The sequence below is a fragment of the Pelophylax lessonae genome, assembly GCF_965119305.1.
Source record: "Pelophylax lessonae genome assembly, chromosome: 8".
NCBI lineage: Eukaryota > Metazoa > Chordata > Amphibia > Anura > Ranidae > Pelophylax > Pelophylax lessonae.
Window position 1 is genome coordinate 26696353 of NC_138775.1, and position 26647 is coordinate 26722999.

The window sequence follows — 26647 nt, forward strand, 5'->3', positions numbered from 1 at the left end:
CAGTAACATTACTACAGTAATTCAGTGCTAAAAATATGCACTGTTGCTGTAATAATGGCATTGGCACGGAAGGTGTTAACACAGTGGTGATCAAAGGGTTAAATGTGAGCCTAGGGGAGTGTTTTCTAACTGAATGGGGGATGGAATTGTGGAATGACCACAGAGACTATATAGGAGGACCGTCCTTCTCTCTCTCAGCAGGGAGCGATTGCGGGTGCCCAGCGGCAATTGTGGCCAACAGTCCCGTTTATCGGCATCCCCGCTGCCTAGTGGGGGCAAGAGCGTGCCGCCAGTGGCGCGCGCTCGCGCACCAGTGGTTTGACTGACGTATCCCTAAATCGTTTTGCGCAGCCGAGCCAGCCTGCCGCAGTAAAACTGCGGCAGTCAGTCAGCAAGTGGTTAAAGTAAACTTTTCCTTCCATGACCAAATCAAAAGTTTACTTTAACCACTTCAGTACTGACCTATTTCACCCCCTTTATTATCAGGCTATATTTCACTTTTCACCACTGCAATACTTTGACTGACAATTTGGTCATTGAACTCTGTACCCAAATTAATTTAGATAATTTTTGTTGAGACAGATAGAGCTTTCTTTTGATGGTATTATTAACCACTGATTCAGCACCTGAATACATCACAGCACCCGGCCTCAGTACTCCTCTCAAGACCCCTCATAACTGATGCAAGCAGTGGGCTGGCCTTTGGGAGGAGTTATGCAAATATCAAAATACCTCTGTGGGTGGGTGCCATTCTGGAGGAGTGGGCGTTCCTAGGCAGGCTGTATTTGCATGAAGACCACTCTAGTGGTGCTTTTCCACTGTGAGTACCGGCTCGGCTCCACTCGGCACTGCTTTGCCCAGCTCGGCTCGGTTTGCTTTTTCACTGCGTGGTACGAGTTGGCACGTGTCAGCACTGTATAGGCTCTACTCGGCTCGGTTTGCTGTTCCACTAAAGTAGTAAGTGGGTGGGATTATGACGATTCTCTGACCAATCAGTGGCTAGTAGTGACAAACAATCAAGGCTGCATGCAAAGTATTGTGGGATATGGTATAGGTACGGCCTGCTTGGAACCCCAACCGAGGTGGTACTGTTTAAGCGAGCCGTTTCGAGCCGTACCATGTAGTGGAAAAGCGCCGCTGTACCAAACCGCACCGAACCGTTCAAACACGTATCATGCAGTGGAAAAGCGCCAAAGCGAGCCATACCGAGCTGTACCATGCAGTGGAAAAGCGCCATAGGTAACACCCATAGGGGATGCTGAGCCTCCATAATTGAAAGAACTGATACCCAGTGAATGAAAGAGGCGAGCCAGGGGCAGTCAGGCTGGGGAGGAAAACGCTAGATGATGCTGGATGTCTGCAAACCAGGAAATGAGGCTGGCTCTACCTGACTTGGGCAGCATCTAATGCATACTGGGAGAAGCTCACAGTGTGCAGTGGAAACAGTGAGCAATTTCAGAAAGGAAAGGAGCCCGTAAAAGACTGTGGGGAAGGTTGTTCTTCTAAATAATGAGATGTTGTAATTTCTACCTTAGGATGGATCACCAGTGTCCCAAAGGATGGTGGGGGAATCGAACCTGCGGACCGTGCAACTGTGACGTAAATAAGGGCTTCGATCCAAACTGCAATAAAACAAATGGACACTGTCATTGCAAGGTATGGAGGAACACTGACATAGGCTCCACTTCCTGTAAAAGGGTGACAACTCTGTTCGCTCCGCAGTGAAATTAGTGGCACTAGCACCCTGTTCACTGTCCTTAAGCGGATGTGAAGTTGTAAAGTGACTTCCGAACCAGATGGAGGTGCAGGAAACCTTCCTTCCATGTGTGTTTCCCGCACTGCGTTCAAAAGCACGCCACTTGCGATCTGTAGCAGGTGTCAATGTTAACTTAAAGACACCCCAAATGCAGGTTGCAAACACAGTACATTTGCCTGCACTGGATCGCATGGTACAGTAGTACCATGCAATGTGGTTCCTGTGCATTTATTATAGTAGTGCATGCACTACTTTTGGTGTGATCCTGCACGATTTCAGCTCATGCAAATGAATGGGCCGAAAATCACACTGCACCCTGATTGCATGTGAATCACGCAGGAATGCACAGTGTGTTCCTATGTGATTCATGGTGTGAATCGGCCCTAAAGCAAGTGAAAAAGAAAAATTCTAACTTCAGCTGACATTTTTAAAGCAGTTACAGAACCCCCCCCCCAAGGTTGTCCCCTAAGGTTCTGTCCTGGGACCAATTCTGTTCAATTTATTCATAAATAATATAGAGGACGGGATTATCAGCTCAATCTCAGTTTTTGCAGATGACACAAAAATATGCAGGGCAATAACTTCACATCAGGATATAGAAATCTTACAGAATGACCTGAGCAAAATAGAGTGGACAACTACAAAGCAAATGTGTTTTAATGTGGAGAAATCTTAGGTAATGCACTTGGGGACTAAAAACATAAACACAAACTACTCACTAAGGGGGGAACCTCTGGGGGAATCGAGAATGGAGAAAGATCTGGGGGTCCTAGTGGAAGATAGACTTAGTAATAGCATGCAATGTCAAGCTGCAGATGCCAAAGCCGGAAGAATATTGGCATGCATAAGGAAGGGGATGTATTCCAGAGAAGGGGATGTATTCCAGAGATAAAACTATAATCCTGCCACTTTATAAAACTCTGGTGCGGCCACATCTGGAGTATTCTGTCCAGTTCTGGTCACCAGTCCTCAGAAGGGATGTGCTGGAACGGGAGAGAGTCCAAAGAAGGGCAACTAAACTAATTAGGGGATTGGAGGACCTTATTAAGAGGAGCGATTACAAGCGCTTCATTTATTCTCCCTGGAGAAGAGTCGCCTGTGAGAGGACATGATAGCGATTTACAAATACCTCAATGGTGATCCCAGCATTGGAAAAAAAAATAATTAGTCTTAGGGAGTGTAGGAGGACACGTGGCCACACAATGAGATTAGAGGAGAAGCAGTTTAACCTTAAAGCGGCGTTCCAGCCTCCCCTCTCCCCCTCCAAAAATTAAAAGTCAGCAGCTAAACATACTGTACACATACTGTAGCTGCTGAGTTTTAATCTTAGGACACTTACCTGTCCTGGAGTCCAGCAATGTTGGCACCGCAGCCGATGTTTCCATCGGCTGTCGGATGCTGTTGCCGCCATTGCCGGTGAGGGAACCTGGCAGTGAAGCCTTGCGGCTTCACAGGCGGGTCCCTAATGCACAATTTACAAGTCAGTAGGAAGAATTCTCCATCAGTGGGAAGAATGCTTCTTACATTGGTGGTCAGTGGGAAGAATGCTCCTTACATTGATGGTCAGTGGGAAGAATGCTCCTTACATTGATGGTCAGTGGGAAGAATGCTCCTTACATTGGTGGTCCGTGGGAAGAATGCTCCTTATATTGGTGGTCAGTGGGAAGAATGCTCCTTATATTGGTGGTCAGTGGGAAGAATGCTCCTTATATTGGTGGTCAGTGGGAAGAATGCTCCTTACATTGATGGTCAGTGGGAAGAATGCTCCTTACATTGGTGGTCCGTGGGAAGAATTCTCCTTACATTGGAGGTCAGTGGGAAGAATGCTCCTTACATTGGTGGTCAGTGGGAAGAATGCTCCTTACATTGGTGGTCAGTGGGGAGAATGCTCCTTACATTGATGGTCAGTGGGAAGAATGCTCCTTACATTGGTGGTCCGTGGGAAGAATGCTCCTTATATTGGTGGTCAGTGGGAAGAATGCTCCTTATATTGGTGGTCAGTGGGAAGAATGCTCCTTATATTGGTGGTCAGTGGGAAGAATGCTCCTTATATTGGTGGTCAGTGGGAAGAATGCTCCTTACATTGATGGTCAGTGGGAAGAATGCTCCTTACATTGGTGGTCCGTGGGAAGAATGCTCCTTATATTGGTGGTCAGTGGGAAGAATGCTCCTTACATTGGTGGTCAGTGGGAAGAATGCTCCTTACATTGGTGGTCAGTGGGGAGAATGCTCCTTACATTGATGGTCAGTGGGAAGAATGCTCCTTACATTGGTGGTCCGTGGGAAGAATGCTCCTTATATTGGTGGTCAGTGGGAAGAATGCTCCTTATATTGGTGGTCAGTGAGAAGAATGCCCTTTACATTGGTCATCAGTGGGAAGAATACTCATTACATTGATGGTCAGTGGGAAGAATACTCCTTACGTTGGTGGTCAGCAGAAAGAATGCTCCTTGCATTGGTGGTCAGTGGGAAAAATGGTCCTCACATTGGAGGTTATTGGGAAGTATGTGCCATACATTGGGGGTCAGTGGGAAGAATTCTACTTACATTGGTGGTCAGTGGGAGCAATGTTCCTCTTACAGACAACTAACATAATATTTGGTGTCAGTGGTTACCTGAGAAATTAAATGAAATGCTCCATTGCCCCAGTGCTGACTCTGCTGAGTGGTGTTTGTGAACATTGCTGATTTCTCAATGAACTCCTAGCAAACTCTGAAGGACCCTTGGTTGAGAAGACCTGTGCTTCATGATGTTGCCACTAGCCATAAAACCCATATTTTTCCCATTGTCAGTTTTTTAATGTCTTCTTATTTCAGGAGTTTCATTACCGCCCCAAAGGAAGCGACACCTGCCTGCCTTGTGACTGTTACCCTATTGGCTCCTCCTCAAGGTCATGTGATCCAGATACTGGACAGTGTTTCTGCCGTCCTGGAGTGATCGGACGCCAGTGCAACAGCTGTGACAATCCGTTTGCTGAGGTCTCACCAAGTGGCTGTGAAGGTGAGATCCGATGGGGTGTGCAAAATGCAATGCAAGGGCAACTGGGGCAGCTATAAATCAACAAGTCTGTTGACACAAGCTACATAAACCTAACCTACCTTAAAAAGTCCACAGAGAGACAAAAAAGTTTTGGCTGGAGTGGGGGAGTCAACTTAAAGAAGTACAGCTAAAGCTCGTTTGGCTGTACTTCTGAGGATCTCAAGAGTGCAATTCGTTCTGCACTCTTGTGACCCGTTTTCCAGGCTGGGGCAAGATTGCGACAATGAAGTTGGGATCTGCTCACAACCCTGGACCGGCACATGGCTCAGCCTCTCAGCGAGCCGCTGAGGGCCTAAGCCAGCCGCTCCCGCCTCCTCCACAGCTCAGCGCTCCAGTGTGATTGGAGGGGCAGAGCAGAGAGCCAGTGACTGACAGTCATTGGCTCTCTGCTCATGGAGCTCCGAGAACCAAGCGATCAGCGGTGTTTAATCGCTCGGTTCTCAGTCTTAGAGCCGGTAGGGAACAGATGCAGCAAAGAAAAATTCTATTTTAAATTGAACCTATGAGTTGCCCATTTCTGACAGAGTAACAGGTTCACTTTATTGACTCTCTTTATACTGTACTTACTTTTCTTCACTCCCCATCAGTGGGAGAAAAGAGAATAAGATCTGTGTAAGGTCGAAATTGTGACTTGAAGCTTACACATTGCTACATAATCTCTCCCCAACCCCTTTGTAACCTTAGTATGTGCCCGAGTGGCCAATTATGAAGCACTAGTACTGTCACATGGGAAATAGTAGATTCAGTCACATGCTAATCCAAATGGGTGGGGTTGCAAAGGGCATTTACTGGTGGTGTTATAAGCCATCATCAGAGATTGTTTTTATTAAAATAAAAAAGATGCTATATTTACCTGCTTCGTGCAACGATATTGCACAGAGGGATCTCTCTTACCTTCTCTTTTTCAGTCCCAAACCAGCATTGCCTGCTCCTCCTCGCCTCCGGGTGCCCCCTCAGCAAGACAGGTGCTAAGGGGACACCCATGCAGGCAACCTCCCTGAGTGTGTCTATGCATTCATAGACACACACAGCACAGGTAAGCCAAGTCCCTTCTCACAGGACTTTGACTTACTGCAGTAGGAGCCTATGGCTCCTGCTGCTCTCAGCGTCTCCTGTGAAAGCAGGAGGAGAGGAGAATGAATCGGCGCTTGATCGGTGACTCAGTCAGGTGTTTAGGGAGGTTTTTTTTTACCTTAATGAAGGAAATGCATTAAGGTAAAAACATATTTTGAGTTTTAAACCACTTTAACCCTTGGCCTGACCTTAGCACTACCACCACCCAAACCCTAAATCTTACCTTTCAGCTTTTGGTAAAGTTACCAATAGAATACAAGCTTCGTACTAGGTTACTTTGTTAACAGATAAGTTCACCTTTTAACAAAAAATAATAAATGCACATTTTTTTGCAGGTAAATAAATGGGCATTTACTATTTTTTGTTCTAGGAGCCTGGAAAGAATTGCATCAGTGATTAGCAGGCAACCTGCTAATCACTGATGCATCGTTGATGCCATGCAGGTCTCCTGCAGACTGTCACTGTAAGCTGTCTGTCCATACATTGTACCGGCAGCAGGCAGTTTTACACCGATAGCAAGAATCCATGACCTACTACAGCGCTCTGCAGTGCCGGGGTAGTTCATTGAGAACTATAAGCCAACATCCGCAAAGGCTGTCAGTACTTGTAGTCCATTGATTCACAGGGATCTGGTCATGTGGGTGGAGCCCCGCATGGCCGTGCTCTCCTTGAATTGTAGCAATAAGTACAGGGAGAAGATTCCCGGCTCGCTGCCACATGGCGGAGGGGTCTGAGGCTGAACATGGGTGTAATATGTAACACGTTCAGGAAGGTGAACTTATGCTTTTAAGCAGAGGTCCACCCAAAAGTGGAACTTCCGCTTTAGGGCCTCCTGTTTGTGAAACAGAGCTTTTGGGGAGGAGGGGGGGGGGAGCAGGTACCTGATTTGACAGGTACGTGCTCCCACTTTCGTTCCAGTCGCCTCAGCCGATCGGAAGCAGAAGTTCTTCTTCCCGAAGTCTTCTGGGACACATGACAGGTCCTAGAAGACTTTGGGACCAGTCACAGAGCGCAACGCCGCTCGTGCATGCACAGTGGGTACCTGGCTGTGAAGCTGCAAGCTGTCACAGTGGGGTGCCCATAGTAGAAATGCCGGCCCCGTCTAGGGGGGACACGGGGAGAACACAGCCAGGGTGAACACATCGCTGGATCGTGGGACCGGTCAGTGTGTGTTTATTAAAAGTCAGCAGCTACAATTTTTGTAGTTGGTGACTTTAAATACACAAAAAAATTACTGGAACTCCGAAAGTGGTTCTAATGGTAAAAGGTTTTATTACCTTTAAGGTAAAAAAAATCTTTTAATAGTGGCTAAAGGCGAAAAGGGGAGCTAGGTGGAGAGCGAGCATGAGTGGGGGAAAAATGTAGAAGGGTATGGTTAGAGAACCCCAGAGGCTGGGAAACGAAGATAACCAGGATGGGGGGGGGGCATAGGAAGGGCCTAAGGGGTAGGAGGAGGAGACGGTGGAATCCCTAGGGATAGAGGGCCAATGTGGCGGTGAGGCTTAGTGACGTCACCCTTGCTTCAAGGAGCCCACTGGAGGTTGGCATGTAGAGTTAATATCTTTTTACATTTTTCCTTTCATTTTTTCATAATGGTAAATATATAATATAGTAGAATTATAGATCAGACAGAGAATGACATATAAGCAAGCTTTCCCTGGTGTAGATTGGTGGACTTGTACAAAGCAGCAGATGATGTCACATAACCAGAGTCTGATCAGTAATCTGTATCCCTTTGCCTTCTAGTGATATACGATGGCTGTCCCAAAACGCTAACATCGGGGGTTTGGTGGCCAAGGACCAAATCCGGACTCCCTGCTGCCGTTCCTTGCCCGAAGGGCTCCTTGGGTAAGTAAAGCAGGGCTGCAATCCCGAAAAAAATGTTTTAGAGTCTGTCGTGTCATCATCCTCCTCCAGACTGAGAACCAGACAAAATCTGTCCACCCGCTCAACAGATTGCTCCAAATTAGCATTTCACTGCAAATATTTCCAGCAATGTACGCCAGACTCTGAGCAGAACATTGCTAAACATTGCTGACTGCTGCCTACCTTGTTTATGCTCCGCTGTCAGTTTGCGATCAGGGAGCTGGAGAGAAGCCCTGCGGCTTTTTACTGTTCTGTAAGACGCCAGGTAATGTGTTAACCTGTTAGTGTGAAGCACTATATATGCCATATAGGCTCAAAAATATTCTACTGTTTTATTATTGTGTGACCAACCCTAAAGGAGTCTTACCTGGCAGTTATATCTTCTCTCCTTTATCCCTCCCTTTTTCTTTAAATAAAGTTTCTTATCCCAGTTCTCTCTCTTTTTTCTCCCCTCTCCTTTTCTCTTTCCTCCCCTCTCTTTTCTTTTCCTCTCTTCCCTCTTCTCCCCCTTTTCTCTCCTCTCTTCTTCTCGCCCCTTTTTCTGCTCTTTCCTCTCCTATATTCTCCTGTCCCCTCCCCTCCGCTCCTCTCTTCCCCCTCCTATCTTCTTCTCTTCTCTTTTCTTCTCCTCTCCTCTATTCTTTTTCCTTTCCTCCATTTTTCCTCTCTACCCTCCTTTCCCTTTACCTCTCATTTCCCTCTCCCCTCTGCTTTGCACTCCTCCCTTCTCCTTTTCTCTTCTCTGCCCTTTCCTCACCTATTAGCCCTCTTCTCTCCTCCTAACCTTTGCCTCTTCTGTTTGCTGTTTTCTCTTCTTCAGGCTTCCATTTTCTTTCTTTTTCTCTTCTCTCCCATTTCCTCTCATGTTCCCTATCCTGTACCCTTTCCTTTTTAGTTTTTGCTTGCTTTCATCAGTTCTCCTTTCTTCTTTCTTTTCCTCTCACCTTTCTTTTCCACAAACGTTGATAGCCTTTTCTCTGCCTTCCATTCTCCTCTTTCCTTTGTTTGCTTTTATCTGCTCAAATCTCTCCTCTTCTCTTCTCTCCTCTCTCTTCCCTCCCCTCCCCTCTCCTCTTCCCTCCCCTCTCCTCTTCTCTCCCCTCTTCCCTCCTCTCCTCTTCCCTCCCCTCCCCTCCTCTCCCCTCCCCTCCTCTACCCTCTCCTCTTCCCTCTCCTCTTCCCTCCCCTCTCCTCTTCCCTCCCCTCTCCTCTTCCCTCCCCTCTCCTCTTCTCTTCCCTCTCCTCTTCTCTCCCCTCTTCCCTCCTCTCCTCTTCCCTCCCCTCCCCTCTCCTCCTCTCCCCTCCCCTCCCCTCCTCTACCCTGTCCTCTTCTTTCCCCTCTTCCCTCCTCTCCTCTTCTTTCCCCTCTTCCCTCCTCTCCTCTTCCCTCCCATCCCCTCTCCTCTTCACTCCCATCCCCTCTCCTCTTCTCTCCCCTCTTCCCTCCTCTCCTCTTCCCTCCCCTCCCCTCCTCTCCCCTCTCCACTTCTCTTTTCCTCTCTCTTCTCTCCTCTTCTCCCCTCTCCTCTCCCCTCCCGTCCTCTCCCCCTCCCCTCCCTCTCCTCCCCTCCCCTCTCCTCTTCTCCTCTACCTTCTCCCCCTCCCTTCCTCTCTCTTCTCCCCTCCTCCTCTCCTCTCTTCTCCTCCCTTCTCCTTTTCTTATCTCCTTCACAGCCCTTCCATTCTCTTAAGTCCCTTTCTATTTTCCACCCCTAACCCTCCATCATCCCATCTCCTCTTACTCCTTGCCTTCCCTTCCCGTCTTTTCTGTCCTCCTTTGGTTCCTAACACTACTACAGTTATAATATACGTCTAATGAGAACCCTTGCAGATCAACATTTTGTGACAATGAGGGTCCACTGTGTGGTTTTAATGAGTATTTTTCCTCTCCACCCTGTGTCCTATTTCCCCCCACTATTCAGGCATAAGAGGATCAGGTGAGGATTTGATATACTGATTATTTGCCTCCTTACTACATGCTGTACGGTTTTCCTTTACAATTCATTTAAATGATCAATTTTCCTGCATCCGGCACCCCTAAATTTTGTTGCCTTGCCAACCTTCCCTACAGCTCAGTTAAGAAAAGTGTTCAGCTATTCCTTACTAACCTGTTGCCTTAAGGACTACGCCCATCCAGGACTAAAGTTAGTTTGAGTGGAAAAGTAAGAATCAAAGAAACACTCCAACCAGGTATAAAACTCTAGCATTTAAATGGGTGTGATGGACATGACCAACCTACCTGAGTGTCTCTACTTTAAATCCCCGAGCTTTACCTTGTGTCATTGGCCATCCAACCCTGTGTATCCCTTTGGACATATGTACCCTGGTTCTAAGGCCTGACCTCTGTAACTGTAAGAGAGGAATGCTGCAGCATGGAGTCATGTGAGAGGAGGCTGAAGGGCCGTTCAGAAGCACTGTAAAAAGCAGGTTGAATCCATATTTTGTGAATGACGTAGACTGAATGGACTTTCTTGCTGTAGCAGGTATACCATTATCACATTATCTGTTGATTTTATGTGTTGCCTGGTGTTTTGCTTTCCACTAAAAAATCTTTACTACTAGGATGGGCGTAGCCTTTAAAATAATCGTTTGTACCTTCTACAATTCCCTAAGAATCCGTTCAGATCTCATAGATGCTTGTGCTTTGAATGTTGCCTTTGAAGCTTGCTGCGATTCTTAATGTGTTTGCGCTTCTGCAGCAGTAAAAAGGGTTCTTTATGTCAACTAAGATTCCTCTGCATCTTCCAGGGGCTGCGATCCGCCACTGCGATGACGTTAAGGGCTGGATGGAACCGGACCTGTTTAACTGCACTTCTCCAGCATTTATGGAACTCTCTGCACTGGTAAGTAAAAGCAGAGGTTATTGGTCTATGGGGGAGAGTTACTAAAACTCGGGAACTCAGAATCTGGTGCAGCTGTGTATGGTAGCCAATCAGCTTCTAACTTTAAGTAATTCTGAAGCCTAAACATTTTTTACCTTAATGCATTCCTTGCATTAGGTAAAAAATGTTTAGGCTTCAGTATCCTCTTCACCCCCCTCTTTTACTTACCTGAGCCCTTTATTCGATCCAGCGCTATTCATGTCTGCAGCTGTCCTCTCCTCTCTTTTTTGGGTCTCACTGGCTTTGCTGGGGCATTGGGAGCCATTGGCACACGCTGCTGTCAAAGCCAGTGATGTGGGGGCAGGGCCAAGTCCCACTGTCTGTGTCAATGGAGGCAGCATGGGGAGTGGCTTCCCATGGGGACACTGGACATAGAGGAGGGGCCAGGAGTGCCAAAGAGAAAAGGAGATTTGGGACCTCTCTGTGCAAATCTATTGCACCGAGCAGGTAAGTATAGAGATGTTTGCTATTTAACCACTTCCCAACCACCCGCCGCCTTTTTACTGCGGCAGGTTGGCTCTCCTGCGCAATCCGACGTAGACCTATGTAGATCGCGCGCGGCAAGCTAGGTAGGGGGCAAGCGCGCTCCGCCGGCGGCACACTCCTGCCCCCACTCGGCAGCGGGGAAGCCGAGGTACGGGTCAGGAAGCTCAGATTGCCGCCTGACACCCGCAATCGCTCCCCGCTGAGAGAGAAGAGAACGGTCAGCTGTTGTAAACACAGCTGACCGTTCTTCTCGCTGAAATGATCACAGAGCTCCTGTGATCCTTCTATATAGGATCACATGTCTCTATGGTCATTTCAGAAGCCACGCCCCCCACAGTTAGAATAACTCCCCAAGGCTCACATTTAACCCCTTGATCACCCACAGGGTTAACCCCTTCCCTGCCAATGGCATTATTACAGTAACAGTGCATATGTATAGCACTGATTACTGTTGTAATGTCACTGGTACCCCCAAAAGTGTCAAAAATGTCAGTCAGGGGTCCGATCTGTCCGCCGCAATGTCGCAGTCTGCAAAAAATCGCAGATCGTCGCCGTTACTAGTAAAAAAAAAAAACAATAAAAATGACATAAATCTTTCCCGTAGTTAGTAGACGCAATAACTTTTGCGCAAACCAATCAAAATACGCTTATTCGATTTTTTCTTTTTACCAAAAATATGTAGCAGAAAACAAATTGGCCTAAAATGTAAAAAAAAATTAGATTTTTACATTTTTTTTTTGAGAATGTCATATAGCAGAATGTGAAAAATATTGTTTTTTTCAAAATTGACGCTCTTTTTTTGCTTATAGCGCAAAAAATAAAAATCGCACAGGTGATCAAATACCACCAAAAGAAAGCTCTATTTGTGGGAAAAAAAGGACAGCAATTTTATTTGGGTACAGCGTCGCATGATCGCGCAATTGTCCGTTAAAGTAACGCAGTGTCAAATCGCAAAATAGGGCCTGGTCAGGAAGGGGGCAAATCCTTCCGGTCTTAAAGTGGTTTCAAAAAATTTCCTTTTCAACAACTTCCAGCTTGTTCAGTTAAGCTTTGACGATAAAACCTGGAAGCTGATGGGTTTCTATGCAGAGCTGCACCAGATTTTGCATTATCCAGTTTTAATAAATCTCCCCCAATGTTTCCCCGGGATACAGTATATCTATTTCCATCAAAGCTTTTGTTTTCATACCTTAATCCTACTACTGGCCATGTGCAGAGTACTTTTTGAGCAGTTTCAACTGATTTCAACCAAATTTTGATTGCATTAAACAATTGGTTAAAGACAGCCCTGTTTGTGTTTCCCTTTAGTTGGAGAGCTTGGAGAGGAATGAGACTGAGCTTAACACCATTGAGGCCAAAAAGCTGTCCCTGCGTCTTCGCTCTGTGACTGACCACATGGAGCAGTACTTTGGAAACGATGTTCACATTACGTACCGCCTGCTGTTACATCTCATGCAGTTTGAGATTAGACAAGAAGGATTCGGACTAACTGCTACTCAAGATGCCCAGTTTACTGAGGTGAGACCAAGCCTAAGGCTGGAACACAGAGGTGATGTTCATACCATTTTTAGATTCGCCATTAAAGCTACATTCACCTCGGCAATTAAGAGCGGTGCGAATTGCAGCAGTAGTTCCTGCTGCGGCTCTCAGCGACTAGGTGCAGCTGCCGGCCCCATTCACTATAATGACAGGTCGCCGGCGGCCGCAGCTCTTCAGAGCTCTCTGCAGGGCAGTGATTACCTGTGGAGATTGCTGCTGGACGCACACAAAATGTGTTCAACAGCAATCACCGCAGGTACTTGTTGGCTGTGTAAAGGGCTATGAATAGCTGTGGCTGCCAGTGACCTGTCAATATAGTTTACTGGGCCGGTGGCCACACCTATCCCCTGAGAGCCGCAGCAGGAATTTCTGATTCCTGCCACTACAATTCCCTCTGGCTCTAATGGCTGCTGTCATTGTAGCCTAATTGTCTGCTTTGTGTCACAGCCTTTACATTAGAGATTAGAAGGCCATTGAGTACTGCTAAAAAAGGGGGAGAAGGGAGAGCTGGGCTACTAAGTCACAGCTGGTAGGGGGGAGTAGGAATGAATTGAGCTGCTGAGTCAATGCTAAGTGGGTAGAGCAAGGTGAGATAAGCTACTGAGCCACTACTGGGGAGGGAAGCAGGCAGAACAGTGGCTTAGTGGCAGCACTGGGGTCATCTGTTCAAATACTAACCACAACAATACCTGCCTCTAGTTTGCATCTTCTCCCTGTTCCTGTGTAGGTTTCCTCTGGGCACTCCAGTTTCTTCCTACACTCCAAAGACATGCTGGATGGTTAATTGGCCCCTGTCTAAATTGGCCCTAGTATGTGTATGTATGAATTTGGGTTCGGGACCTCATATTGTAGGCTTGAGGGCAGGGACTAATGTAAGCGTATAATATATACAGTCTTCCACAAAAGTGAGTACACCCCCCCACATTTTTATAAATATTTTATTATAACTTTTCATGTGACAACACTGAAGAAATGACACTTTGCTACAATGTAAAGTAGTGAGTGTACAGCTTGTATAACAGTGTAAATTTGCTGTCCCCTCAAAATAACTCAACACACAGCCATTAATGTCTAAACCGCTGGCAACAAAAGTGAGTACACCCCTAAGTGAAAATGTCCAAATTGAGCCCAATTAGCCATTTTCCCTCCCTGGTGTCATGTGACTCACTAGTGTTACAAGGTCTCAGGTGTGAATGGGAAGAAGGTGTGTTAAATTTGGTGTTATCGCTCTCACTCTCTCATACTGGTCACTGGAAGTTCAACATGGCTTCCCATGGCAAAGAATTCTCTGAGGATCTGAAAAAAGGAATTGTTGCTTTACATAAAGATGGCCTAGACTATAAGAAGATTGCCAAGACCCTGAAATTGAGCTGCAGCACAGTGGCCAGGACCATACAGCGGTTTAACAGGACAGGTTCCACTCAGAACAGGCCTCGCCATGGTCGACCAAAGAAATTTTGATGGGACCGCAAATTTATACAGTTATACAAGCTGTACACTCACTACTTTACATTGTAGCAAAGTGTCATTTCTTCAGTGTTGTCACATGAAAAGATATAATAAAATATTGCCAAAAATATGAGGGGTGTACTCACTTTTGTGAGATGCTGTGTGTGTGTGTGTATATATATATATATATATATATATATATATATATATATATATATACATATTATATATATATATATATACATATATTATATATATATATATATATATATATATATATATATATATATATATATATATATATATATATATACATATATAGCCGCTGCGTAAATTGTCAGCACCATATAAGTACCTCAGATAAATAGGGGAGCTGAGCTGCTGAGTCAATGATGGGAGAGGAGAGCAAGGGGAGCTAAGCTGCTGAGACAATGCTGGAATGGGGGGAGTAGGATGAGCTGAGCTGCTGAGTCAATACTAAAAAGTAGAGCAAGGTGAGATGAGCCGCTGAGTTACTACTGGGAGGAAGAGGTGAGCTGCTGAGAAAATGACTAGAACAACTTCAGTGTTTCTGATCACTCTAATATGCAAATCTTATGTCGTAGGCTAGGAGCCACATCTTTCTGTAGTGCAACATAGCACTTACCGGAGACCCCTTTTTTCCTGTAAGCCTTCAGTAAGATAGGTATTTTTTTAAGCCAATCAAAAAGAGCCATACATAATTAGTATTAGAGTTATCATTTGTTGTAAGGTCTCTGTTACATATTGGGTAATTAGGAGAGGGAGGAGAGATCTATGGGCAGATAACCACAGTAGTGCACCTATTCTTTTATTTCATGCACCTAAATACATGGACTTTTACAGCTGAAAACAAAAAACCTATGGTACATGTTTTACTATCTGCTTTAGAATGTCTGCTTTTAGAATGTATTTAATATCACCTGTCCTGGTTTCTGTCGTAGAATCTATTTAGAGCAGGGAGCTCCGTTCTCATGCTTTCTAATAGGGAGCACTGGGAGACCCTACTGCACACTGAGCGAGGCAGCGCTGGGCTCATGGAGCTGTTTCGAGAGTACACTGGCAATCTGGCCCGCAACATGAAACTCACCTACCTGAACCCTGTTGGACTGGTGACTCCAAATATTGGTAAGTGTTCAGCAGATGTATTTTTTTTCTCTGTGCTGGCTAGGCTGAGCTGCTGAGCTGCTGAGTCACTGCTGGGTGGGGGGGGGGGGGGGTGGGGGGAGGAAGAGCTGAGCTGCACAGTCACTGTTGGGAGGGGGGAGCAAGAAGAGTTGAATGCTGAGTCATTGCTGGGATTGGGGGGGGTGCAATAAGAGTTGAGCTGCTGAGTGAATTCTAAAAGGAAGTAGTAGGGTGAGCTTAGCTGCTGAGGCGTGCAGATCCCTCCCACCCAGAAGTCAGTTCATCATACAGCAGTTGCCCTTGATGTGGGTTTCTCAGGTGCACTTTAAAGTCAAAGTCCAGCCCAAACTTTTACTTTAATTTTGATAGACTTGGGAGGAGTAAATTCTTCTACAAAGTTCTTATTGCTGCCTGAGACCCCATTGGAGAGAATTCCCTTCACTTCCTGGACCTGAGGCCTACAGTTGTCACTGAGACAGAAAGGCAGTAAAAATAATCCAAAAGAGGTTCTAACCCTTCTCTATTTTGCTGAAAATAAAAATAATTTTGTTGCAGTTACAGGTGTGTTTTGGGATACAGTAAAGTCTCATTTACATTTCTGTTAGCCATCTGAAGAGAGATCTGTGGTATGCTTCTCTTCAGAGAGCACTTGACTGGTGAGGAGGAGGTGTTATGTCCCCTAAAAGCTCATGCCACTGCTTCGTAACCTATGCATTGCATGTGGTTGAGGCACGGTCCTATTTTAGTTGACTGGATCGCATTTGTGGGGTGGTATAAGCCACTCAATGCGGTGTTTGGGTAATTTATGCCTCACCATGATGCCAAGCATCATTGCTGCAGCACATATGCACCCCTGTCTTTGCAACTTGGGAGACAGTAAAAACGCTGCTTAGTCATGTGTTTGTACTGCCCCCCAACAACCGCAAGTGTAAATGAGGCCCAAGGGTCGGTGTCTATGGGCTTTTGTTCTGTTCTAAAGTGCTTCTCTCTGAATGCAAAAGTAGAAGAACTTACTCAACTGCACCTAAATTAATTTTGAATGGCATTCAGAAGCATTTCAATCTAACGTGAAAAGCACGCTGTGTTTGCCCATCAGAATTCATCCACACTGGCCCTAAGATGTATATATCGTCAGGAACCATAAACCAGATGGAGACAGAAAGTGCAATTAAGATCACACCTTTAATTAAATGGCAAAAATAACACAATTCAGGAATGTAGTCAAAAAACAGAAGCCAGGGTTTGGATGCCATAGCAGGTAATCAGACGAGCTGGGGTCAGGAAACCGGAAGTCAGCGTAGTCAGGAGCAAAAATCAGGAACAGGAATCGGAAGGGAAGTAGGCCAGGCCAAGTCATACACAGAAGCACAGGAAGGAACGCACGTAGAGATCATAGACCACGCAAGGGCAAGGAGGAAATGGGCTTAGCAGTTTAAATAGAAAAAAGTGACTGGCTGTAGGCTGGACTAATGAGGCAGGTTAATAGTAAACAGAGGAGTCACTGTGGTAACAGTTAGTGACTGGTAATTAACCGACAGCTGAGCAGCTTCTGAGCACTGAAAGAAAAGAGCTGCTCGTTAAATAGCAGGAGCCGAGCCCTGACAAGTATCATTTTCTAAGCTGAAGTTGATAATACTGGAATGTGGCTTATTTTGGTTGTCATAATATAATAATCTGCGCTACGTTCTTAAATCTAGCAGAATAAAGCTGCCACCATTTAATTGTGATACAAATCGCCAAACAATACAAAATAAAAATCAGTACAGATCCATCAGTCCCCCGACAATGTAATTTACGATGAAACGCGTAGGGCGTGGCTACGAGGTGACATCATCACACACACACACATGCTGGCTGGAGCCTGGTGCATTTGTTTCAGCCTGCTACATTGTAAAAGTTATAAGCGGTAATACATATTTGTGCTATTTTTATGTAAGATTTCCTGGCACAATTGGCGTGTAATAAATCTGGGTTTTACATACTTCATGCTGGATCTGTACCAATTTTTATTTTGATGATGACATCTGATGGTGGCAGAGAGGATCCAAGCCAAAGACGAATCTCAGGCTGGGATACCTTGTGGTGTGAGACATGTTTTAGCGCTATCTGACCATTTATAATCTACATTGTCTGGTAAGAGGCTGCTTGAATGGTGCATGGCAGAAGCACGTTTTTCCAGCAGGAAGTAGGAGAGTGCAGACACCTTCAGTTAAATATATGAACTGTCACATATGAATTGCTACGAGTCTGACTTTTGAGGGAATTTATGAACTTTTGCACAAGCATTTGCACTTTAACTTATTATTTTGCACTTGTATTGAATGAAAAAAAAATTAGATAATTTTTTTCTGTTTACGTTGTACATAATTTGCTGCTTAAGTTATGAATTTAGTACTGTCTTTGAGTATTTTGTATTGTTTTAGTTGTCATCTAGGTTTGCCTTGTGTTATTTATTGGTGAGCCTTAGCAGGTCTGATAAAGTCGTGTTTGCCTTTTGCAGAGTATTCACTCGCTGTGTCACCTTTTTATGTGTTGCAGTTGTAAATATTGAACGTGTGGACAACCAGATCCCTCCCAGAAGGCACTTCCCCAGATATCACAGCAGTCTGTTCCGGGGACAGACGTCATGGGATCCCCATACTCATGTGGTGCTGCCTGATTCTGTCCTAAAGCCACCTAAAATGGAAGGTAATGATGTAATTCGTCATCTGATGACTTATTATTGTCAGGGTAAGTGAGCCTTGGTAGAGATGACTGCATTTTCATTACAGGAGATGAGCCTGTACAACTGTGCAAGACTAAAGGTAAGGATGGAGTTCAGCTTTAAAGGTTCATAAGGTTTAAAGGTTAATAAGTTTACCTTTTGTTTAAAAAAAAAAAATGCAAATTTTTTGTAGGTAAAAAAAATTTGCATTCATTATTTTTTTATATACGTTGGAGCCTTTAAAGCAGGGATCCTCAAACTACGGCCTTCCAGCTGTTGCAGAACTACACATCCCATGAGGCATTGTAAAACTCTGACATTCACAGACATGACTAGGCATGATGGGAATTGTAGTTCCTGAACTACTGGAGGGCCATAGTTTGAGACCCCGTGCTTTAAAGAATTGGACCCACACTTAGCAGATCGCAGGTGCAATACCAGGATCCTGCAGACTCTCAGTAAGCTATCTGCCCGTACCTCTTGTACAGGCAGACAGTTACTGAATGGCAGAAAGAATTAATGAACTACAAGAGCGCACAGCGCCTTTCCCTGAGAACCACAAGCCATGAGCCACAAAGGCTGACGGTACTTGTAGTCTACTCATTCACCGGAAACCGTGTGGGTGGAGCCCTGTACATCTGCGCTGTTTTCGAATTGTGACAGTGGTTGCGGGAAGATGATCCCTTGCCCGGTGTCACAAAGCAGGGAGCTCTGGTGCCGGGAGGTGGCTGCATAGGAAAGTAAATATGTAACATGCTCCTAAATGTTTAACCTGCCACCGGCCATACACATATAAATAGCGTCTGGGTGGGTTTTATCATCGACACATATTCGTCCACAGGGAAGGGCTATTCTGTGCTGAGAGCGCACTGTCAGTGCAACAACTAAACTGTCACAGGCAGCTCCCAATGTATACTTGCAATCAGGAGCTTCTGATCATGTGACTGTTGGCACAGCTAATCACAGCAGTCACATGATTGGAAAGCTCGGCTCTGCCTTCCAGCATTTTAGTTTCAATAGATTTTTATTGAGTTTGACAAGTAAACAAGGGTAAACAGCCAAGTAAAGCGGTACATATGGGTCAAGGTGTAGCAGGCATGACAAAAAGATAGATCAACTACACATAACATTACAGCATAGCATACTAATACAGTCGGGTGAACATATCCATAAGAAGTCTGACATCGCCCCCCGGGCACCCCAAGGGGAACAAACTGTGCCCCGGGAGGATGGTATAAGACAGATCAATACAGGTTCACAGACCTCCAATGCGAACAATCTTACAAACGGTGAATCAAACAACATGCTCAAAACGTAGAGCCAGGTGCCTAAGGTCAACCCAAACGCTAAGGTAGAGCACTTGGGGGAGGCATAAGCTGGAAAGGCAAAATGGTGGGAAGGAGAGATAATGGGAGCAGGAATGGAGGTAAGGGAGAGCAGAAGAGAGGAAAGAAAGGGGATGAAAGAACAGGACAGGGAAAGGTCCAGCTAGATCCAGATAACAAATTCACACTTCCAGCATTTTAAATCCCCTTAAAGGGCCATGGGGGGGGGGGCAGGCAAGTGGAGGCAAGGGGTTAAAAAAAAGTTTTGGCTTTACATAAAACGGACCTTTGCTCTTGGACAATCACTGTTACCCAATTGTAGATTTTTCCAAATGCTATTTCCTAAGGCATCCCAGGAGTCCTGAAACTCTGGGATCTTTATTGTGTAAATGCTTGCTACTAGCCCCACCCAAACACGCTACTGTTGGCCTCAGTGGCCAATAAAAATGTGACAATAAGGAGTGTCAAAACAGGATGGGACAGGTAGGTTTGAAGGTTTCTGCAGGTATGTCCATCTCTAGGTGCCTATGCTTCACACCTGCAGCAGTTTTCTAGTCTGGCAGTCTCTTTCAATATATCAAACTCCCATCTTTGGGTTTACATTTTTATTTATAGGATCTTACAGTATGTAGAGTGAAGCAAAGAGTACCTTTTACTGAGTTAGATAGCCTATTCTACAATTCTTCCCTGACATGATTTAAAGCAGGGGTCTTCAAACTTTGGTCTTTCAGTTGTTCAGGAACTACAAGTCCCATCATGCCCAGTCATGTCTGTGAATGTCGGAGTTTTACAATGCCTCATGGGACGTGTAATTCTGCAACAGCTGGAGGGCCATAGTTTGAGGATCCCTGATTTAAAGGATAAGTTCACCTTTTATAACCTGTTACACCCTTATTCGAGATATAACATGTTATGAATGCATCGGACCCCGCACCTCCCGCTCCCCTGTTGTGGCAGCTAGCGGGTAATACTCTCCTATTCACTAGCTGTCAAAATTTTTAAAAAACCCGGCTGCATCACTCATTCACATCTCTCTGTGAACGGAAAACTACAAGGTTCGGCAGCCTTTGCAGCTGTCAGCTTGTAGTTTTCCATGAACTACCATGGTGCTGTGAGCGCCGTAGTAGTTCTTTCAATCCTTCCTGTCAGAATGTATCGGCTTCCTCGCAAGAAGTACGAGGAAGCCGATGCAGTGACTGCATGAGGTACGAGGAAGCCAATATAGTGACAGATCTGCAGGTGACCTGCATGGCACCAGTGAATCTGCTGATCACTGGTGCAATGCTTTATAGGCTTCTGCAATAACAAATAAGAAATGCACATTTCTTTACCTGCAAAAAATGTGCATTTCTTATTTTTTGTGAAAAAAAATATAACTTGTCATGATGGGAATGCAGGGGCTGCCATTGATTGATTGCTAGCTGCCTGGCTGTCATGATGACTCACCAGCTTTCTGAGTCACTGACCCAGACACATTCAAATAAACAAATTCAGTGGTCCTTTTCTGCAAACTTACTTTGAGTCAGCAACTCAACTTAAAAAGGGTCAGCCTGGCATCTAGGAACTAAGATTTCAGTTAACTGAAAAAAGGGGATTAAGACCCCGTTCACACTGGGGCGACCCGACTTTGCCGGGCGACCTGTGAAGTCGCGGTGCGCAGCTCGCACCGTGACCTCGGAGCGGCCGGCACGGACTTCATATCATTGAAGTCAATGCAGGTCGCTCCAGGTCGCCCCAAAGAAGCTCCGGACCCTTTTTCTAAGTCGGAGCAACTTGTGTCGCTCCTATTAGAACGGGTCCTGTGCTGCTCTATGGCAGGCGACCCACGGCGACTTGTCAGGCGACCAGGTCGCCTGACGAGTCGCCCCAGTGAGAACGGGGTCTTATAATCACAGCGCTTGCTAAAAAGTAAAAGCACATAAGATAGTAGCCATAATAATTTAAACAAATAAATATAAAGTGCTGACAGTGCTATATGCAAAGTGCTAAATGCAATACCACAATTAAAAATAAGTGCAAAACTGGATATAAAAATATGTATATATGTGCAAAGAAATGTACTAAGTGCTCAAAAAAAAAACTCTAGTCTATTCATAAAGTGTTAAACAGTCCATAGGAAAGTCCAAAAAAAATGTGCCAATGTGCTCAAATAGGTGCTTAGTTTCTTAGTGCTGGAATTTGCTCATTAGTGCAAAGGTGCCTAACTCCCCTCTTGCACCACTACTCACCAGAAATGAAGACCCTCTCTGGGTCAAATGTAGCCTTAATGGTGAGTATGGAATCCTATAATGTAGTCTGGGTACCATCCAGCAATAACCGCTCACTCACTTGCAAGTGACTTTTCCTTTGCGGGCTCAGCCCAAATGGAATAAAAAGGAAGTGATGTAGCCTTAATGGTGAGTACGTAGTCTGGGTACCATCCAGCAATAAAGACGTATCTTCCGGCTTTCCTAACCACCTACATCACTTCCTGTCTCTCCGTGGAACGCATGAGAGACGGCGTTCCAGGAAGCACATCACTATTGTCTTACTGCAATTTTTACCTTAGTTTTGTAAGTAATTCTGCTACTTGTGCTATTAAATAAGATTGTAGCAGTACTTTGCTATGTTCTTTTTATTCCATTTGGGCTGAGCCCGCAAAGGAAAAGTCACTTGCGAGTGAGCGGTTATTGCTGGATGGTACCCAGACTACATATTAGGATTCCATACTCACCATTAAGGCTACATTTGACCCAGAGTGGGTCTTCATTTCTGGTGAGTAGGGGTGCAAGAGGGGAGTGTGGCACCTTTGCAGCACTGATGAGCACCTTCCAGCATTAAGAAACTAAGCACCTATTTGAGCACATTGGCATGTTTTTTTGGACTTTCCTATGGACTGTTTAACACTTTATGAATGGACTAGAGTTTTTTTTGCACACATTTCTTTGCACATATATACATATTTTTATATCCTTTTTTTGCACTTATATTTAATTGTGGTATTATTGCATATAGCACTGTCAGCACTTTATATTTATTTGTTTAAATTATTGTGGCTACCCCTCCGACGTCCAGGTCCTGAATGACTAGGCTGTTCAATTCTTCTTACATTATAGCCCTGAATGCTAACCTGATCCTTATCATATCCAATGTGCCGATCGACCTGTATGGCTTGAGCGCACCGATGCATGGGGTTGTTTTCAGTGTTTTGTGTTTTTTTTTTTCTCCGCCTCTTTCCCTTGGTTTTCTTATTGTTCCCTTAAGCATGGGTATGCCCTGTAAGCTCTGTTTTTGTTCTGTTTTATAAAATTTTCAATAAAAAGAATTTATAAAAAAAAAATTATTGTGGTTACTATCTTATGTGGTTTTACTTTTTAGTACTTTTGATTATTAATCCCCTTTTTTTCAGTTAATTCCCTATTGGGTGAACAGCAGCTGCTCATTGTACTTGATTTATTGACCAAGCGTGGGTCCTTTGTATTATCATTTAAGATTTCAGTTAGAGAGTTCAGCGACATGTTTCTGCCAGATTTCCATTGATGGATTTTTTTTTTCTCTTACAATAGCTCCTCCTACAGTTCTACCAACTCCAACCAACCCTGAGAATAACTTAACGACTGCTGTTCCCCCACCAAAGAGAGCGATCCCTGATGCAGAGCCTGCGGCTACTATCCTTGTCCTGCTAGTCTACCGAACACTCGGGGACCTGCTTCCAGGCAGATACAGCACCGACAAAAGGAACCTCAGGTGAGCCACTCCCCATTCGCTCCACGGCCTCTAGGAGGGACACACAAACCGATCTGTGCTTCCTAATTTGCATTTCAGATTAGACAGTTTGATTGATAACTATTTTTAAAGTCAGCATGGACTAAAAAAAGTGAAGATTTGCTGTGCTGTTGGGAACATCTAGAAATGGTAATTGTGCCAACGCAGTATTCGAAAATACTTTTTTCTCTTTCGTTCATTGACAGACACAGTTCCTGATCTTCATAACCATTGGGTTATACTGCCCAATACAGGAGTAGGACACTAGGCAGAAAAAGAATCTGGCTATGCCTATGGGCAGTTCCAGGGGATATACTCCCTCTCCCTTCTATAGGTACTCCTGACCGCCTAGTCAGGAGTAAGGACCTAGTTCTTTGCTGGGATCTCTGGTCCTGGCAAATTTTTTTAGATAGAAATTTGTTCTCCTGTTTTTTTCCTGTAAGATCCACAATCAACTGCCAGACTGGGCGATGGGCTGAATAATCTAGATCCAGTGGTCACCCCAGTCTGGCCAGCGAGCGCGCGCAGACCTCAGCTCTACGCTAGGTCGGCCGCGACATAGCCCCACTGGACGAGGTTGGCCTGCGAGTTAAACACCTTGCGAGGTCACATACAACTGGGTCTCGACCTGAGTTGCAGTGCTCCTCCTGGCTGACAGCCACCCATTTCGATGGTGAGGAGTTCTCTCTGGAGTGGTGCCCGCCTGGTTCTTGGTATGGTGAGTAGCTGTCCCCCCTCTTCCCCTGGAAGGTTTTGGGGTGGACGTGGGCCCGTCCTTGGGATGGTCGGGCCCCCGGGTTCCCCTCCTCCCCGTCAGGCACCCCCCCCCCTTCATCTCTCCCCTATCCTACCCCACCCCTCCACTTATGCTGGGGCTGTGTGGGTGGTGTGCTCTACCTCCTGGGGTGGGGGCAGGGCACTGTGCTGGCTATGGGGGCCGGGGGGGTGCACCGCTGGTGACCGGACGATTGGCTGTGCAGGGGGGGGGTTGTCCCTGGTGAGAGCTCCTGTCTGGGTCTGTCCTTGAGGCCTAGGGATTCCTCCTGGGTCCCTGGAATCCTTGTGGTGCCGTGCAGGGCCGCCATTTTGCTGTAGCATGTGTGTTTCTATGCATGTAGCCATGTTTGTGTAGTCCGGTGGCCATTTTGCGGTGGTTTGCCATTGAAAATAGCGGCAGCCATGACAGTGTAGCCCTGTGGGAGCGGTGGGAGCCCCTCCTCATCCCCTGGTGCTGACTCCTGGATCTTTTCACTTCCTGATCGCCGCACGTGGAGTACAGACTATCCTGGTGGCTGCAGGTGCCTGTTCCTGCTGGTTGGTGAGTCTGGTGGGGTTCTCTCCCACTCTGTTTAGGATCACTTAGTGCTTGTGCCTGGCGACTGGCTGCCAGCGCGGTGGGAGTTGTCCATTTGCAGTGTTTTACACTTTTTGTGGGGTCCCCTGGTGACTCATGGAGTCTTTGGAGCACATCTCTCCCCCTGACCCACTCTCTGAGGCTGCGAGGCCCTCCGGGTCCCAACCATCCATTGACGCACTGACGGCGGTCCTGGAGTACTTTGTGTCCTGGGTGGAGGTGGTTTTCGGGTGACGGCAAAAAGCGACCCCCACCTTCCCCTGCCTCATCTATCTTATTACATCCTGAATCTGATTCGGCCGCCGCGGATGTGGGTCACCCTGCTGGGAGGATGATTCTTCCACATCTGCAACCGTGCATGAAAAGGCCCTGGTGGAAGCACTGATTGTATCTGTGCGTGAGACCTTAAAGATGAAGGACGCAGCTGCAGCTGCGATAGAGGGCCAGTTTCTCTTTGGCACTCACAAGCCATCCAGAGTGGCAAAGGTGTTTCCTTTGCCCACCTATTTTGACAGAATTGTCGCTAAAAGGTGGGGGTGACCAAAGCGTCCCCTTGGGGTTCATAAGCAATTTACTAGGCGTTTACCCCTATGAGTAGTCCCTTATTAAGAAGTGGACTTTTCCACCGGTGGTGGACCCCTGGTTTCCAGATTAAATAAGGCAACCATGATTGCGGTTGAAGAGTCCCCGGTCTTTAAGGACCTGGCTGACAGGAATGCTGGGGCTGGGGCTGTGGCCCATAATATGTACACTCTGGCTGGTTCAGCACTGAGGCCAGTATTCACCATTGCCCTCGTGTTGCAAACTCTGACTGAGTGGGCTAAGCTTTTACGCCATGACCTAGAGGGAGGACAGCCCTCTGCCTTTGCTGAGCTTGCGGACCAGCTGGTCCAGGGGCTGCAGTTTATCTCCGCAAAACAACGTACCTGTACGTCGCTTCACTGGACCTCTAGTGGGGGCATGCCTATGCCGACTGGCTACAGGGGAAGCCAATCAACGGGTCCGGTGGCCGCGATGTCCGCCGGGCACCCGCGATCGCTCCCCGTGGAGACAGAACAGCGGTCTGCCATTGTAAACACAGAAGACCGCTGTTCTGTCAGTGATGAACACAAAGATCCTGTGTTTCTCCTATTTAGGAACACAGGTCTCTGTGTTCATACAGCAAGCCCATCCCCTACACAGTTAGAAAGCACCCCCTAGGGACACATTTAACCCTTTGATCGCCCCTGGTGTTAACCCCTTCTCTGCCAGTGTCAGTATAGTAACAGTGCATATTTTTATAAAAATTATTAATCAGACTAATATAAAAAAACGTTTTACCCCAATGAATTGCTTAAAAGCCAGATAAGGGGACCGATGGCTGCCAACATAAAGTGTATTCACTTAACACCAAGACAATCCAGAAAGTATAGAGTATGTAGCGCCAAAGGATAAATACAATAAGTATAAGCAAAGTGTATATCTAATAAAATAATGTATCTGTGAATAAATAAATAAATAATTATAAATACGTATCACAAAAAGGTGCAAGTGCTCTTAAAAATTCTGTGATAATAAAATGATCCAGGTGATAAAAAACGAATTCCGTGAATGATGAGAATACTTCTATAAATGAATAGTTAGTGTCACAATAAGTGCTTGTGCGAATAAATATATCTATTTATTACACATACTGTAAGCATACACAAGTGGAAATTAAAATAGGTGCAAAAAGTCCATATAAAATGGGTAATTTCTTCTATGCTGTGCTGGTATCAAGTGACCAAGTGCTGGTGCTTCAATATCATAAAGTGACTTGGTGCATTAATAGTAATGCTGGCCGCTCACCTCCTGGTTTGGCTCACAAATTATAATGAGACAAACCCGCTTTTTGCACACACAGGTGCTGATAAGTATGGATAGGTTGCTTCCTCCTGACAAAGATAAAGGTGCTTCAGGTAGGATAAAATGACCAGATCCGCAGTGTCACAGACACAGTGAAGGGGATAGGATCTGCTGTCCCAGGGACCAATCTTCCATCCTGCTTTACAGTCACTGGCTTTAATGGCTTGGCTGTTGAACACCAGGTGCTGATAGATAGAGGTTTATCTGAGTCAGTGATTCCAACACTGTTAAAATCTAGGAAATCTACTTCTAGGAAGATCTACCACCGTACTTGGAAGACGTACATTGCGTGGTGTGAGTCTCTTGGTGTTCATCCTCGCTCCCTCTCGGTGGCTCGGATTTTGACCTTCCTTCAATGGGGGGTTGAACAGAAATTGGCCTTGCGTACCATCAAGGGCC

At 45.8% G+C, this 26647-nt stretch overlaps 1 protein-coding gene across 1 annotated transcript in view; it reads left to right on the forward strand.

Moving 5' to 3' along the window:
• Positions 1-26647, forward strand: part of CELSR3 (cadherin EGF LAG seven-pass G-type receptor 3) — a 305191-nt gene that overhangs the window by 232880 nt on the left and 45664 nt on the right. Inside the window, exons 14-23 of the mRNA XM_082265193.1 lie at positions 1536-1656; positions 4573-4756; positions 7616-7717; positions 9658-9672; positions 10484-10578; positions 12412-12621; positions 15054-15237; positions 17776-17925; positions 18009-18041; positions 22812-22992. Coding sequence (XP_082121319.1) covers positions 1536-1656; positions 4573-4756; positions 7616-7717; positions 9658-9672; positions 10484-10578; positions 12412-12621; positions 15054-15237; positions 17776-17925; positions 18009-18041; positions 22812-22992 — 1275 coding nt within the window. The remainder of the gene's footprint in view (positions 1-1535; positions 1657-4572; positions 4757-7615; positions 7718-9657; positions 9673-10483; positions 10579-12411; positions 12622-15053; positions 15238-17775; positions 17926-18008; positions 18042-22811; positions 22993-26647) is intronic.